Here is a 14,923-nt window from a genome sequence, read left to right on the forward strand (position 1 = left end):
CCCTCATGACCCTGATGCGAGAGTGCCACTCCTGTGACGTCAACAGACCAAGACGGAAGAAGAAGAAATAACAAGAAACCCCAGAGAGGTTGAAGGGCTGCTGCTTCTGCTGGTGCGTAAGTGGGTAAGGAGGGAAGGAGGGTGGGGCAGACAGACGAGCCCCATTTGAGGGTTCCCCTTTCCTCTGAGGGAGGTGGGTGAGTCCTTTTATCGAAGGAGGCGAGCTTTCATGGTTGCCAGCTCGAGCTTGGGAAATTCCTGGAGATTTGGGGTGGAGCCTGGGGGAAGGACCTTAGAAGGGTAGACTCCACTCTGATCTTGGTGGCCTGGTGATCAGTTGTATCTCCATCTACCATCTGGAGGTTGGCAACCCTACCTAAGCCTCTCTCCTGTTTCTTTTGTTTTGTTCTTAAACGTTTTTATCCGACATTTTCTTTAAGAAGATGGTGCCCTCCTGCTGATTTATACTTACAGTATTCCTGTGAGGTGGACTATGTTGTGTCTATGTGTGTGGCCGACCCAGGGTTGGGTCATCTAGTGAGCTTCGTGGCACAGCAGGGATTTGAACCTGGCTCACCCTAGTCTGACATTCTTATATTTGCATTTCTCACCCCCTTTCCATGGACAAGGTTGGAAAAGTATCTCAGGGACTTGAGGAGGTGGCCTCGTACAAAAAAGAGAGAGAATAATACATGTTTTCCTGAGTTAAAGACCTCTGGCAACTGGTTTGCTTGGGCTTCTGCCTACCATCCTTGAGTGTGTTCACACTGCCAGCGGCACCCTTTTTTGCATCTGTAGCTGTAGTGATTTACTTAGAATCATATCTCACTTCCCAGATGCAGAGCTATTCAATTCTCACCACCCTCTCTCCCAAGGGAGAACTCGTTCTTCAGGGTACCATAAGGAGAATTTCTTTGTCTCTGGGTGGCCAGCTAGTGTTGCCATTTGCTCCACTGATATTTAAAGGGGGCGTGTAGGATACACTGGACATCAGCTTGTTATCGATATACTTGAAAATGTGATTTTCCATGTGTATGAGCTTTTTGTCTTTCTCTATATGCTGGATTATATAGGGAACAGACTCTCTTCCACACTCCTCAGAATTTCCCAGGTTTTAGTTCTTGTCTGTCAATGAGAGCCACTATTGGTCTGTTTTGCCAGACCTCTTCATCTATGTAACCATGGTCAGGGCTCCCTTTCCTGTTTTTGCATGGGCACAAGATGGAATAATGAACCTTGCTTCTATGTGCACAATAAGTTAAAACCAAGAAAACGTGCCCTTACGTTTTCTGGTGACTGCTTCCTTGCTCCCCAAAGCAAAACAGCAGGCTCTTCAGCAGAGTCCCAAAGGCACATGACCTTTCTGTCTGTGGGAAGAACCCTTACAGAGCTATCTTCATTACAGGAGGGCATGTGGCTTAGAACTTCCCAATATTTTGTCATTGGGCTCAGTATCTATGGTAACTGTTTGGAGGTTGACACTGCCCTCTGTGGCTACCATGTGGTGATGGCTTCCATTCACTGGTCTCAAAATTCCAGAAGTGCTCAAAAGCTTGGAGACCCCAGGATTAGAATAAAATAAAAACCCAATATGTGGTAACCCTGTTTATGTTAAGAGGGTTTTTAAAAAAAATAATAATTTTTTAATTAAATTACGCTTAATAAACAGTTGCAAATACAATAAAGGTAGATATTATACAATGATATAAAATAAGTCTTCTATTACAGATGTTAAAGATAGTTAGCATACAATGATATTATTATTCTTTCCAATGTTTGCTACCTATAAAAAAATAGTTAAATGAGTAAATTTTTTTCTTAAGCATTATCCAAAGGCCTGGCATTATTATTGAAAAATCTTTATAATATTATACTTGATATAAGGCTCTCTTTCTATATTGATGATACTCAGTATATTGGCATTAAGAGGGTTTTTTGATTAATCTTGGAGGTTGGGGGTGACGTTCACTTTAGTATGCTTAGTACATGAGTTGCATTAAATGACTTTAGCTTTACACTGATCCCTTTGATCCTACTAATAGATAGGTGATTTAAAGATACAAATATAAACAAGTAGCAACAAAGCCCATTGTTTAACAATACAACAGGCTCTAGCAGGGCCTTGTGAGGGCATGCGGCCCTGCACCAGCCTGATTTGGCCTCAAACAGGTGGAAATCAGACTGGTACAGAGCACAGGAGCACTCCAGGGCCCCAGCAGCGTTCCTGCGCCTTGCACCGGGCTGATACGGCATGCCTTTTGTATAGTAGGATATTTGTAGTCCACCTTTCTCACTGGGACTCAAGGCAGATTACACAGTGTGGGTCAATACAGTCAATATCAAAGACCATTTCAATAAAACATGTAATGCGTGTATCACATGCAAGTTTGAGCAAAGAAAAAGTGGAATGGATTTTCCACAAAGGTCTCTGGCCCCAGACAGACTATTCTGGGACTGGAATGACAGCCTCCAGAGAGGAATGACAGTCCCTGGGAGTAGCAGACGTGTTCTGGGCCTGGAATGACAGGCCACTGAGAGGAATGACGGCCCCCTAGGAGTAGCAGAAGTATTCTTTGACTGAAATGACAGCCCCAGAGGAGAATGACAGCCCCTGGGAGTAGCAGAAGCGTCCTAGGACTGGAATGACAGCCGCCCAACTGGAATGGCAGCCCCTGGGAGTAGCAAAAGCATTCTGGCACTGGAATGACAGACTCCAGCTTGTAATGTATTTCAATGGAGTCCATGCAAGTAAATTGGCATTTCTGGCTCCCATTCTCTCCAGTGGGCCTTCAAGCCTCTCCCATTATTTCCAGTGGGCAATCCTGTCATTCCTTTTAGTACATTCTTCCCCCACCCATCCCCAGTTTGTGCAGTTCAAGGAGCCCTTTGGAGAAAAGAGCCGTAACTGGGTTACATCTATAAGCTGACTGGAACCCTGCTGAGTGCGAGTGCAGGAGGGAAACGTCACCTTGTAGGTTTGCCAACCTTCAGGTGGCTTCAGCTGGAGATCTCCCAGAATTACAGTGGATCTCCAGGACATGGGAGCCATTTCCCTGGAGAAAATGGCTATTTCATAAGGCAGACTATGGCATTATACTCTGCTAAGGCCCCTCTTCTCCCCAAACCCCACCCTTTCCAGGCCCCACTCCCAAAATCTCCAGGAATTTTCCAACCTGGAGCTGGTAACCTGATGACCTGCTGGAGCGCCTTTAGGGTGTGATGAGCTCAAGGAGCTGCAGGCTGCCTACTTCTCATGCTGGAGCCCCTCCAGTGCTTGCTGGGGAGAGGGGTGGTGTGCGACTCCGTCTCCACTCCCAAGGCTGCGCTGCCCTCGCAGGGGCACTGACAAATCCCAGCCCTATTGCTTCTAGCCTCCCCTAGCCTCCCACTAAGGCCCAGCAACCTGAAGCCCCACGAGGTCCCTGTCAGCCCCCTTGCTTGCTGGGGCAGCGCCGCCGCTCACGAGGCTTCTGAGGGGCCTGTGCCAGAGGCTCCCACTCAGCAGCTCCTCCTCCACACCTGCTGCTTGGGGCGCTCTGCCCAATGGGCTCCCGGCTGCTGGAGAGGGGTGCAGGGAACATTGGCATTCCTAGGGGCCTCCGAGGAAGCTGCCATGGTGGCAGAAGGCAAGGCGTGCTGCCGAGACATGCTTTTAATCCCCGTGAGTGCACCTGCATGGGAATAAAATGTGCATCGTCGGAAGCCTGCTTACTGAATTATGTAGTAAGTGTCTTTGCTCTAAAACAAATGTCCTCCTGGTGTGGTCTGGTGGTGGGTGTGTTGGTGTTGCCAGATACTTGCTTGTGTAGCTCCACAGCACCCCATTTCCCAAGTATCTCTTGGACCCCTCTCTTTGCAAACATTGGGATGGTGACATTGTGGTGCCACAATCTACAGCAAAGATACCATCTGTTCATGTTGCGGTCTGCTTACGGTAACGAGCCTCGCCTGCTCACCTTTCTCTGGATGCTGGGGTGCTTGTTGCCTCCTCCTCAGCTCTGGACATCTGCGCCGCAGGTGTGCCTCAGACCCACAGTGGAAACACTTTCTCACATTGGAAACAGTTGGCTGGCTTGCTTTTTGCAGTCGGCTGTCATCCTCACAGAGCCCCTTTGGCTGGCCCCACCGCTTGGCTCAGACTTGGCTCGGCTTCCGGCAGCTCCGACTCACCTCTCCTCCTCCAGCAAATGGCCACACACATATGATATGGTTAGTTGAACTGTGTCCAAGGACTCAAGAGAAGTTATTAAAGCATTATAGTCCTCAGATAAGGAACTTAGCAAGACGTACACTTTGTCCAGCTCCTCCAGGATTTTTGCACTTGCTTCAAGCTGCTGAAAACATTCAGTTAAAGCGTTTATATGTCCACTGCCGGCGTTATAATAGAGGCGGGGTAGGCGATGGCCGCGAGCGCTTCATTCCCGAAGGAGGCGCCGTTGCCTGGCCCCAGCCCCGCCTCCAACAACATCTCAGCCTGACCCAGCACTAGAGCAGCAGCCAGCAACGCTTCATGCCGTTTGCTTGTGCCTCTCAGTTCTCCCCAGCTGGCAGCCAATCCCCTCCCTGGCTCTCCATGTGGTGTTTGTGTACGCACCGGAGCCCCGCTCCGCCCCGCCCCGCTCTCATTGTGAGCGTCCTGGTGCACGCGCAGGCGGGCAGAGGCTCTGGGGCGCAGCAGCAGCAGCCCTGCCCCTGCTCCAAGCAGAAGCGTGTGCTGGCCTCTTGGGCTGATTAGCAGCACGAAGCGCAGAGGTTGGGCAGGGAAAGTCTGCAATTTCTGCAAGAGACGGGACCTGCCTGCATTGTGGGGCCTGGCGGGGGATCAGGTACAGCACAGTGTGCACATATTTGGAAAGTTTATTATCTGTCTGTGTTGCAGCCCAGGGTTGAACTAGCAGAATGATTCTGCTCCTGATGTAATGAACAGCTTGTAAAGCATTTCTGGAAACTCCCATTCACATTCAGTGTACAGGTGGAACAATGCAAGATGTATGGGATTTCCATCCTTCATACTTTCCCTTGCATTCCTGCTGTACAAAAGGATGAATGTGCTAAAAAACAAAATTTCACCTAAGAATGCCACCTTAATGTCAACCTGGATAGAAGCTCTCTTGGTGATTCACAGCAAAAGAAGAATCCAGGCAAAGTAAATTTCCAAAAATAGTTTTATGAGAATGCACACACAGGTTGCTGACATCCTCCTCCTCCTAATCTCCTGACATCCCCATTTTCATCCTGCCAGGAAAAAAAAGGCATGCAATTGGAAGGGGTGTGAATGTTTAATACAGGGTTTCCATGTCTGTGTTGTGTTTGGACAACCTTCTTTATTTATGGTGTTTAAGACATGGTAGGTGACAAGATGCTGCTCCCCCAGTTTGCTCAAAGGAGAGACAGTCAGACCTTTTAAAACCTGGACTTTCCTAAAGCTTTGGTTGCCAACAGCCAGGAGGCAGTAGCAGAGTATAAATTAGTGCTGTCTCTGCCAAACCATTCTGTTCCTTGTGCCATTTATGCTTCTGCAAACTCCTGCCACTGTCCAGGAGATCAAAGTTTGGACAGACTACTGTCAGTTCATATTCAACCTTTCTCACTTGGCCTCACCTTCCTCACAGGGTTGTTGTTGGGAGGATAAAAATGTAAAATGAGGAAGAGAGAACCTTGCATGCCCTGTGAAAACCTTGCAAGAGAAAAGGCACGCAAAGTAAGATTTTGACGTGCCTGAAATGAAAACATGCAAGAGACATAATTTTGACATCACAGTTCACAGGTTTATTCAAAGTTATTTGTGATTTGTTATCTGTTTCCTGTTTAAGAAAGAAAAACAAAAGATTTATTGTTATTTATTCTCACGCTTATTTAAAAATTTAAATTTAAATTAAGAAAAAATTAAATTAAAAATGTAAAAAGTTTTAAGTTTTGTAATTTTCATTTTTCCTACATTTCTTCTGTTTTTTATAATTGGTTAGTGGGGGGGGGGCGCAAGTAGGTATCTTGCCTCAGGCGCCAGAAACCCTGGCACCGGCCCTGTATATGTCCTTGCATAGAGTCTCCTGGCTTCATAACCAGGCAGTACAGACGCCTCGTCAGGGCTATGAGGGAGCCAGCAGACACTCTTGCATACACAGTCATTAAAGCGTCCCACGCTTGCTTTGCCATCGCCTCCCCCCTCACGTATAGCAGTTGGTCATCTGCCAGGCTCAACACAATGTGCACAAGGGCTTTTTCCTCGGCAGTTATCTCGGCAGCTGTGGGAGCAACTGAGGGTCAATTACATACCTCCAGAGCGACTCCTACTTTAGATAATGTTCCATTTTTAAGGACCACATAGAGTAATTTGTTGCTGTTAGCTTATCCACCAGCACTGCCGTGGACTGCGCCATCTCACCCACTTCAGCAGTCACTGGAAGCTCAGCAACACCGTCCAACACATCCTCTTGGCTGCTCTCACCGTCAGACGTGGACATCCACCTCCTGCTCCAGGCTCTCTCGTTCTTTCTCTTGCTTCAGAACCTCCACAGCCTAGTGCAGCCACGTGGGAACTGGGCCCATAACCCTGTCGCGGTCTGCTTACGGTACACTGGCCTCGGTGGCAGGTTCAAGAGAAGACATGACACACCAAGCTTTAGGACAAATAGTGTATTATACATTGGTTGTTGTGGGTTTTCCGGGCTGTATTGCCGTGGTCTTGGCATGAAGGAGGTAGAGGTGGGAGGTATGTGCAGAGGTCCACTTTGCCCACTGAGAGAGAGGCTGTGTTGGGGATCTTGGGACCTGCATGGACAAAAGCCGTGTAGGACAGAGGCTGTAGTTAGGAGGGGAATTGGGTGAGGTTAAGTGAACAGTCAGATCAAAACTTTCAGGATGTTATGGTGGTAACAGGTTTATTCAGCACTGGCAGAACTTTGTGACACTGGTCTTGATGCTTGTGATTATTTGAGGGCTTAAATAAGTGAGCTCCTGAAGCTCTGCTGCAACCAAGAGCAAAACCAAGAAGGATTTCTCTTTACTCTCCCTAGAAAGATGGGTGCTTCTGTGGCTGGCTTACAAAGCAGAAATGTTCCACCCCTTGTTGTCTTTGCTCATCTCTGCACCAGTCTGATGTGTTAATTGCTAAGCTTAGTGGGTTGCTGTCCGGGTCACTCACTGTTCTGAGGCTCAAAGCTCTGTTTGGGTCTTATCTCGAAGTCACTATCCTATTATGGGAACAGGTGTAGATGTTTGAAGACTCCACCCTGACTCTCTCTCTTAACAGTTGCAGTCCAACCCATTTTCTGCCACCATGGATTTGCTCTTTGGGCGCCGGAAGACTCCGGAAGAGATGCTGCGGCAAAATCAGCGGGCCCTGAACCGCGCCATGCGAGAACTGGATCGTGAGCGACAGAAGTTGGAAACCCAGGAGAAAAAGATCATTGCTGACATCAAAAAGATGGCTAAGCAGGGGCAGATGGTAAAATAAAATGAAGACAATTTTTGGTGCACCAAGACCACTGGAGGGCGTTTGGAGCTCCTTCTCTAAATCTGTTTCTCTCACGGCAGGATGCAGTCAAGATCATGGCCAAAGATCTGGTGCGGACGAGGCGTTACGTCAAGAAGTTCATCATGATGAGGGCCAACATCCAGGCAGTCTCCCTCAAAATACAGACCCTCAAGTCAAACAATTCCATGGCTCAGGCAATGAAGGGTGTCACTAAAGCCATGGCCACCATGAACCGACAGGTAAGTTGGCTCAAAGCCAGTTGAGTGGGGTGGCAGGTGCTGTAGGGTTGTGAGGAAGACTTCCATCTCTTGGGGCTTAGTTCTTTATCCCAGGTCCCCTTTCTTGCAACAGGGTGTGCCGGGCTGCAGAGTAGGCTTTCTGAAAGCTTTTTAAAAAGTGAGCTCGGTACCTCATAGAGAGCAGGAGTCAGCAACCATTTATAGAGAGCCAAAAAGCATCCAAATTCAGGGCAGGAGAGCAGCAAAGAGCCAGTATAATAAAGCCCATTTACATAACTGAAAATATACAAATTAGCATTATTGATGATTGACATGTTGATTAATAATCCATAAAGTTTCAACAGCCTAAAAATACTGGTTGCTGCAAGTCTTTTGTTGGGAAGTATCACACATGAGGTCTTGCAATAAGTAATAAATATACTCAGAAGCACCATGGCATAGTATATTATTTCCCTTTCTGTAAAGCTTGTTTCAGAAGCCCTTTAGTCCCATCAAAATCTTCTCCTGCCTTTGTATACTGGCTGTTCTGGCATCCCACCACCTCCAATATACCTGGATCTAAAGATTTCATTTACTTTCTTGAAGAGCTGTCCTTGATTCTGTAAGGAGCCACGTTTGACTGTGGAGCTATCGGCTGCTGTCCCCTGCCTTAGAGAAGCCTTGATGAGAGAAAGTGGGGACAGGCAGAGGGAGCCTGGATAGAAAACAGAGAATGCTCAGAGAGGATTGCATGGGGACAGATCCTCCACGCAGCATTTCAAGGCAGCTAGGCAGGCCCTGGTTTCCCTTTCCTCTTGACTGTTCCACTTGCCTCTCTGCCAGCAGTACAAAATATTGGTATCTAGGGTAACAGACTTTTTGACTGGCTTTTGGCACTTACTGTCTCTTGATGGAATTATTGGAATGGCCTCATTCATCTGGCATGTATAAATGTATGCTGTGATTCCCATTTTTTAATAAATCTCATATCTTCTTACTAAAATTCAGTGGTAGGAATAAATTATGAAAGGCAGACAGGCTTGTAATTAATTAGTGTGACATGATCTCCCCCCCCCCCTTTTTTGTGCCTGTTAAAAACAACCCACCCACCCACCGCGCCTCCAGAATTTGGAATATTCTTTTTTTTTTTGGTCTGCTTGGGTGGACGTCTGGGACCTGTAGACTTTGTCGGAGTTTCATGGTGGGCCTGCGTGATATGGCTGCTGTTAAAGAAGGTGCAAGACTTAATTTGACAACAAGGAAGCTTTCTTGAGTCATCATACCGCTGGTGATAGATAGCATGACTCACAGAAATGGGGGTGGAACCCATCCAGCTCTATGGCTCCTGCTATCTGTTCCTTTTTGTATCCTGTCAAACTTGAATCATGACACCACTTATTTTGCATTTATTAAGCATGCTCGGAGCGGCATAGGCTGTCTTCCTTCCAGCTCCTTGGGTCAGTGTTCACATCACTGTGTTCTTGGACAGATGCTGAGCATGTCATTGGGAGTAACTTCTTGAAATGAATAGTTCACCTGTTGCTCAGTGTTTACTTTTCATAATAACAGGTGAGAGCAGGGGCTTGATTCCCTCCCCCCTTCCTGCACCATAAGCCATTGTTTGTATCTTGCCAAAAAATCAGTTCAAACATAGAGGTGACATCATTGATATGAAGCATATCCATCTTGAATTTGACTATATTTGAATTACAAGATACAGAGAGCCAGCGTGGCACAGTGGGTAAAGTGTCACACTTTCAGCAGGCTTCCTTCAGTCTTGTTGGCATGAGAGGAGCCTAGAGGTTGAACCTGGGACCTGTGATCATGGCCCTGGCCCATTCTTAAACTCAGAATCATACACTTGCCTGCCGCTTTGGTTTCTTTCAGCTGAAGCTACCCCAGATCCAGAAGATCATGATGGAGTTCGAGAAGCAGTCAGAGATCATGGAGATGAAGGAGGAGATGATGAACGATGCCATTGATGATGCCATGGGGGATGAGGAGGATGAGGAGGAAAGGTGAGCGTAGGTGGCATGGCAGGGAAAGCAAAGCTGATGGGGATCAGGCAAGGGGTGTGTTGCAGCTTTGCCCTCACAGCAGATAGCAGTGGTACTGAAATGATGAAATGAAAGGCCTTTTCTGTATTTTCAGAGACGGTGGTTTTTGCACCAGTGTTCCTTTTCCCTTTCTGTGTAACTTGTACGCACTGCACATAGGGCCCAGTCTGTCTGAAAGCTGCAAACTGCAAACACCTTGTAAGCCTGAAGTCACCATGGGCTCATGCAAAGAACGGAGAGTAGGCATATTAACTCTACAAGCTCCCATCATTTTCACTGTTTGAAACCAGCTTCCCTGCACTGTGTGTTTGAGTTTGCGTTTGAGCTCTGAGCCCAAGAAGAGATGTGTGCATGCTGTGGCTAGCAGGACTGGTGTTACTGCCTTTGAATGGTGATGTCCTTGGGTCATGGCCTGATTCTAAACTTGCTTGCTCCCCCTTTAATAATATGTTAGTTCATCAGGTGTTACAAACAAACCAAGAGGAGATCTCTTAAAAATTAAAGCATAGCTAATTTGGTAGATGATTCAGTTATTTAGGAACAGCAGAAGTGCTTTGCTGGATTAGAACAAGGTCCACCAAATCCAGCATTCTCTTTAAGAGTCGCAGTAGCCAATCATCCAGAAGTAGGATACAAGCTACTCTTCTCCCATCCCTATTCTAGAGGGGCTAGCAGGATGAGTTGGAGGATTTCTAGACAAGATGCTACTTTCCCTACCTATTTCTTTGAATGTGCACATGGAGGGAATAGTGGGTGGGCTGGATCCTACCAGCTTTTCAGCTAGCAGAATAGAGAGCAAGGGCCTATTTAGATCTTTTAAAACTTTTTAAAAAGTTTAAAAAAAAGTTTTAAAAAAATCTTTTAAAAAGCTATGCCATGGATTGTGGATCTAAAAACCACACAGCATGGGGACTACAGTGAGGAGATCCAGCAGAGAAACTGTTTGGATCCAATGCTGGGCACATACAAGAAATTGCACGTCCCTCTGGTTTTATGTATGTGAATATTTTTGGCTGTGTGTAACACTCCAGGCAATTTAGCTTAAATGATACGTTTAACTGCTTGGGATATGGGGACTGCAGTTACCATTGGGAAGGGTGACTGGCTTTGGTAGGCTGGTACGCTTTCCAGTTATGCAGGCCTAGATCTCTTTTTATGAAAGAAATTCATATTGCATTTCAGAAATGGGGGGCCGAGGATATGTGCAGATGCACCATTCTGGACACTGAGAAAGCTCTCGGTCTCATACTCTCCTCTTCTGTTTGCAGTGATGCTGTAGTCTCCCAGGTGCTGGATGAACTGGGTCTGACATTGACAGATGAACTGTCTAGTAAGTATTGGGGAGAGGTAGAGCTTAGAGTTGGGAAGATAATTATGGCAGGACGAGAGATTGCATTCAGGGTAACCTATGAAGCTGCTTTAACAAAGTCGGATCACTCGTCCATTTAGCTGAGCATTGACTTCTCTGACTGGCAGTAGCTCTCCAGCATCGCTAGCAGGGAAAGGATGTTCCCTACTTGGACAGCTCTTAACTTGGAGAGGCAGACTTGTAAGCTGAGATTTTGTTTGCTCTGCGAGTGAGCCAGAGCTGCTCACCAGAGGGTGTAGGGCCATGGCTCGGTGGTAGAGCATCTGCATGGCATGCAGAAGGTCCCAGGTTCAATCCCCAGCATCTCCAGTTAAAATGGCCACACAGCAGGTGACTGGAGCAGCTGCTACCAGAGACTCTGGAAAGCCACGGACAGGCTGAGTAGACAAAACTGACCTTAACAGACCAGTGGTCTGGCTCAGTATAAGGCAGCTTCATATGTGTGCAGGGCTAGTACCAGTCCTGTTTAGCATGGATCAGATTCATTGGCAGGGTGGACTAGAATTGGCCAGATTGGAACTAACGGGGAGCAGCCAACAACTTCATGCCCTGTTTGTGAACTTTTAGAAACATCTCTCTGGCTTGTCAGAGTAAGCCATCTTGGTCTAAGTGGACCAGTGCCCTGCCTTGATATAAGGCAGCTTTGTATGTTCATACACGGGAACTTACAGCACAAGAATAGGTCAGCTGCTACTGTTTTACCATGCTCTTATATCTGGGTATGAATACCAGGGCTGCTTCCACACAGAGATGGTTCCTCGTTGTTGACTCATTGCCATTGCAAATGCAGAAGGTCTGCATTGGGTGATTCTCTAGTTTCTCTCCTCATTCTTGCCATTTCTTCTCCACTGCTTCATGACTTCTGTAAAAACTGCAGTAGCCAAATTGCTGTAGTGTTATAGCAATACACTTAGGGCCCTTGGTGATGGAGGAACAATGGGCACAAAGAAATGGGGAGGGGAAATGGTGCTGGATGTGTGCTCAGTCCTACAAGAAGCCCAAATTTGATCAAAGCAGAGTCGGAAAACATCAGACCAAAGGAGATGTTACAACAGGAGGAAGACGACGCTGTATGGATGCCCCCGTCCCCAACCCTGCTGCCGTTTGAGATCCAAAGGGAGCAAATTGTCCACGTAGAAATGGCTCATAAACAAGAGCTGGACTGATGGGGAAGATGTATTGTCGAAGGCTTTCACGGCCGGAGAACGATGGTTGTTGTGGGTTTTCCGGGCTGTATTGCCGTGGTCTTGGCACTGTAGTTCCTGACGTTTCGCCAGCAGCTGTGGCTGGCATCCTCAGAGGTGTAGCACCAAAAGACAGAGATCTCTCTGTCACACTGAGAGATCTCTGTCTTTTGGTGCTACACCTCTGAGGATGCCAGCCACAGCTGCTGGCGAAACGTCAGGAACTACAATGCCAAGACCACGGCAATACAGCCCGGAAAACCCACAACAACCATTGATGGGGAAGACTTTACCACTTTCTAGTTTAACACAGATTGGTTTTCAACATTGCCAGCCACCCTTCCAAGGGTTATCATCCAGCACATAACCAAGTATGGGGGTGGGGGTTATGTTAGTAGGGCAAGCCCCAGGAATATCATCCCACACAGACAAGGTTTATTTAGGAAGAAGTGGCACCCAAATTGAAATGCATAAGGAAAGGAAACATTCTGGCTAGGCGTTGGACTAGCTGAAGGTTAAAGTCCCCATGAAGTGCAGACGTGCCTCTGTCTCCCCTTCTCCATGCAGGCCAGGGGGGCTTTACTCCTACCATGTGGCTGATGGGGTTGGGAGCTGAGGAAAGAAATGCCGTGTCTTCAACCTGATTCCCTTTCTTTGCAGACCTGCCTTCAACTGGTGGTTCTTTGAGTGTGGCTGGTGGCAAGAAAGCCGAGGCTTCGGCAGCTCTCGCTGATGCAGACGCTGACCTGGAGGAGCGGTTAAAGAACCTGCGGCGGGACTAGCGGGCATGGAGCTGGGCTCCCTGTTCTCCCCCTTCCCAAAGCTGTGGTGTAGCTCTTAAACACCCCCTCCCCCATCTCACACCTGCCTCTGTGGCAGAGAATAGAGCCCCACTGACTTCTAGGGATGACCGCGACCATCATAGAGGGAGGCAGTGGTGCCAGCACCTGGTAGTGCTTTTACTTTCCTCCTCCTCCTGTTTTGAAAAGGACTTCTTAATGCCACCCAGCAGGGTTGTGGTCCCCAAAGGGTTTTTCTTTCATTTGGTTTGTTAAATGTCTCCATTCCACAAGCCTGGGTGGTTTGGAGACTCTAATATGCTCTCTTCTGAACAGAGGGTGTGGGTGATGGAACCCGTTATAATCCCCTGTCCAGTTCTTGATGTTCTTTTGGGTGGTGAAGGGGAGCACCTTGGCGGATACCTACAGGCAGCACCTTGGCTGGTACCTCCTGCCTCTGCGAAGGCAGCAAGAGGTTTCCCAGCATTTTTTCTGGCTGAAAGCTTTATGTACACCCCTGGGAGACAGATGGGCCTCGCCATTGTACCCTCTCGTCTCTCTTGTAATAAAGGTAGTAGGTTTGTACTGAAAGAACTTGGTGCCAGTTTGCTGTTGCAGTCCCACTCCTCCAAATGATGGAATGTCAAAGTTGGGTGGTGCCATCTGCCCTTAGTCCCTAAACGCCTTGGCAGTATTCTTGCCTCTTTGGGATAGGCAGTGCAATCCTGAGCAGAGTTACTCCAGTCTAAGCCATTGAAATCAGTGTGTGCATGGCGTTGTGCTGAGTTTGGAGTGCTGTTGATTTTGGCAAGTTAAGTGAACCTATGAAGCTACCTTATACCAAATCAGATCATCGCTCCATCAAAGTCAGTCTTGTCTACACCGGCAGTGGCTCTCCAGGGTCTCAGGCAGAGATCTTTACCGTCCCCTGCTACGTGATCGTTTTTAATTGGCGATGCAAGGGGCGTACCTGGGGCCTTCTGCATGCCAAGGAGATGCTCTACCAGTGAGGCACAGCCTCTCCTGCAACTCTGCTTGCTGGGCTTGTAAAACTGCTTAAGAAGCACAACTGGTGCGTGCTGTACAAGGGCCAGGTTTGCCGCAATCTACCCTACCCCTCCAAAATTCTCAAACCTCTTTTAGTTGAAAGTCACTCTCTGCCCTAAGCCTGGCTGAAACTCCGCGCTTCAAGCTCATCTCATGTCTCGGCCCTTTAGCTGTTGTGAGAACATCCGTGACCCTTCAGTCTCTCTGCCCTCATGGGTGCAACCCGTCACTTTTCAGCAATGGGAAGCACTGCCAGATGAAACAGTAGGAATGCCGTTCTGCAAGGCAATAAGGATCTGCACGGGGAGGGAGGTCAGGCTTCTGTTGGAGGTCCTGGGACCCTTTTTGGAGCAGCTCCTGGGCCACAGCCAGCAGCTGGGTCCTGCAGTGGAGTGGCATTGGACATTTGTTGCACATTCTATCTGGTAGTATTATGAAAGACTTGCTCACTGTGGGCTGCATCCAATCAGTTTTACTGCTGGTAAGAAAGGGAGGAAAGGGATCCCTTTTGGCCACACGTAAAGGCTATGCTGGGGGATCTTGGAGCCTGTATGGGCGAAAGCCACATAGGATCTCGAAAGAGAATTTGTGAGACTGAGCAAAAAAGCTGGCTGTATCCAGCTCTGAGTCTTCCTGGTTTTCTAGAAAATCAGCATATAAAATATGTAGCCCTTTTTCCAGGTCCTTGCAAGCCAAACCACCAGCATTCCCCTTTTGCGCTTCCAGACCGTGGGGTGAGATATACTCTGAAGCCGGGTGTAGATCCAGTTTTAGAAATATTCTGGCTGTTCG

The 14,923-nt window shown here is 47.7% G+C and overlaps 1 protein-coding gene across 2 annotated transcripts; it reads left to right on the plus strand.

Annotated features, from left to right (window-relative positions):
* On the plus strand, positions 1-13,678 carry CHMP2A (charged multivesicular body protein 2A). 2 transcript variants are annotated; one of them, XM_054993135.1, is made up of 6 exons: positions 1-112; positions 7,253-7,447; positions 7,537-7,716; positions 9,583-9,713; positions 11,021-11,082; positions 12,966-13,678. In XM_054993135.1, exons 2-6 carry the CDS (start codon positions 7,280-7,282, stop codon positions 13,085-13,087), a joined length of 663 nt encoding a protein of 220 aa, XP_054849110.1. In that variant the 5' UTR covers positions 1-112; positions 7,253-7,279; the 3' UTR covers positions 13,088-13,678. The 2 variants fall into 2 exon arrangements, with proteins under 2 accessions (XP_054849110.1, XP_054849111.1); XM_054993136.1 differs by having other exon boundaries at positions 7-124.
* The last annotated feature ends 1,245 nt before the right edge of the window (positions 13,679-14,923 follow it).

Source organism: Eublepharis macularius, chromosome 12 (assembly GCF_028583425.1).
Source record: "Eublepharis macularius isolate TG4126 chromosome 12, MPM_Emac_v1.0, whole genome shotgun sequence".
NCBI classification, from domain to species: Eukaryota; Metazoa; Chordata; class Lepidosauria; order Squamata; family Eublepharidae; genus Eublepharis; species Eublepharis macularius.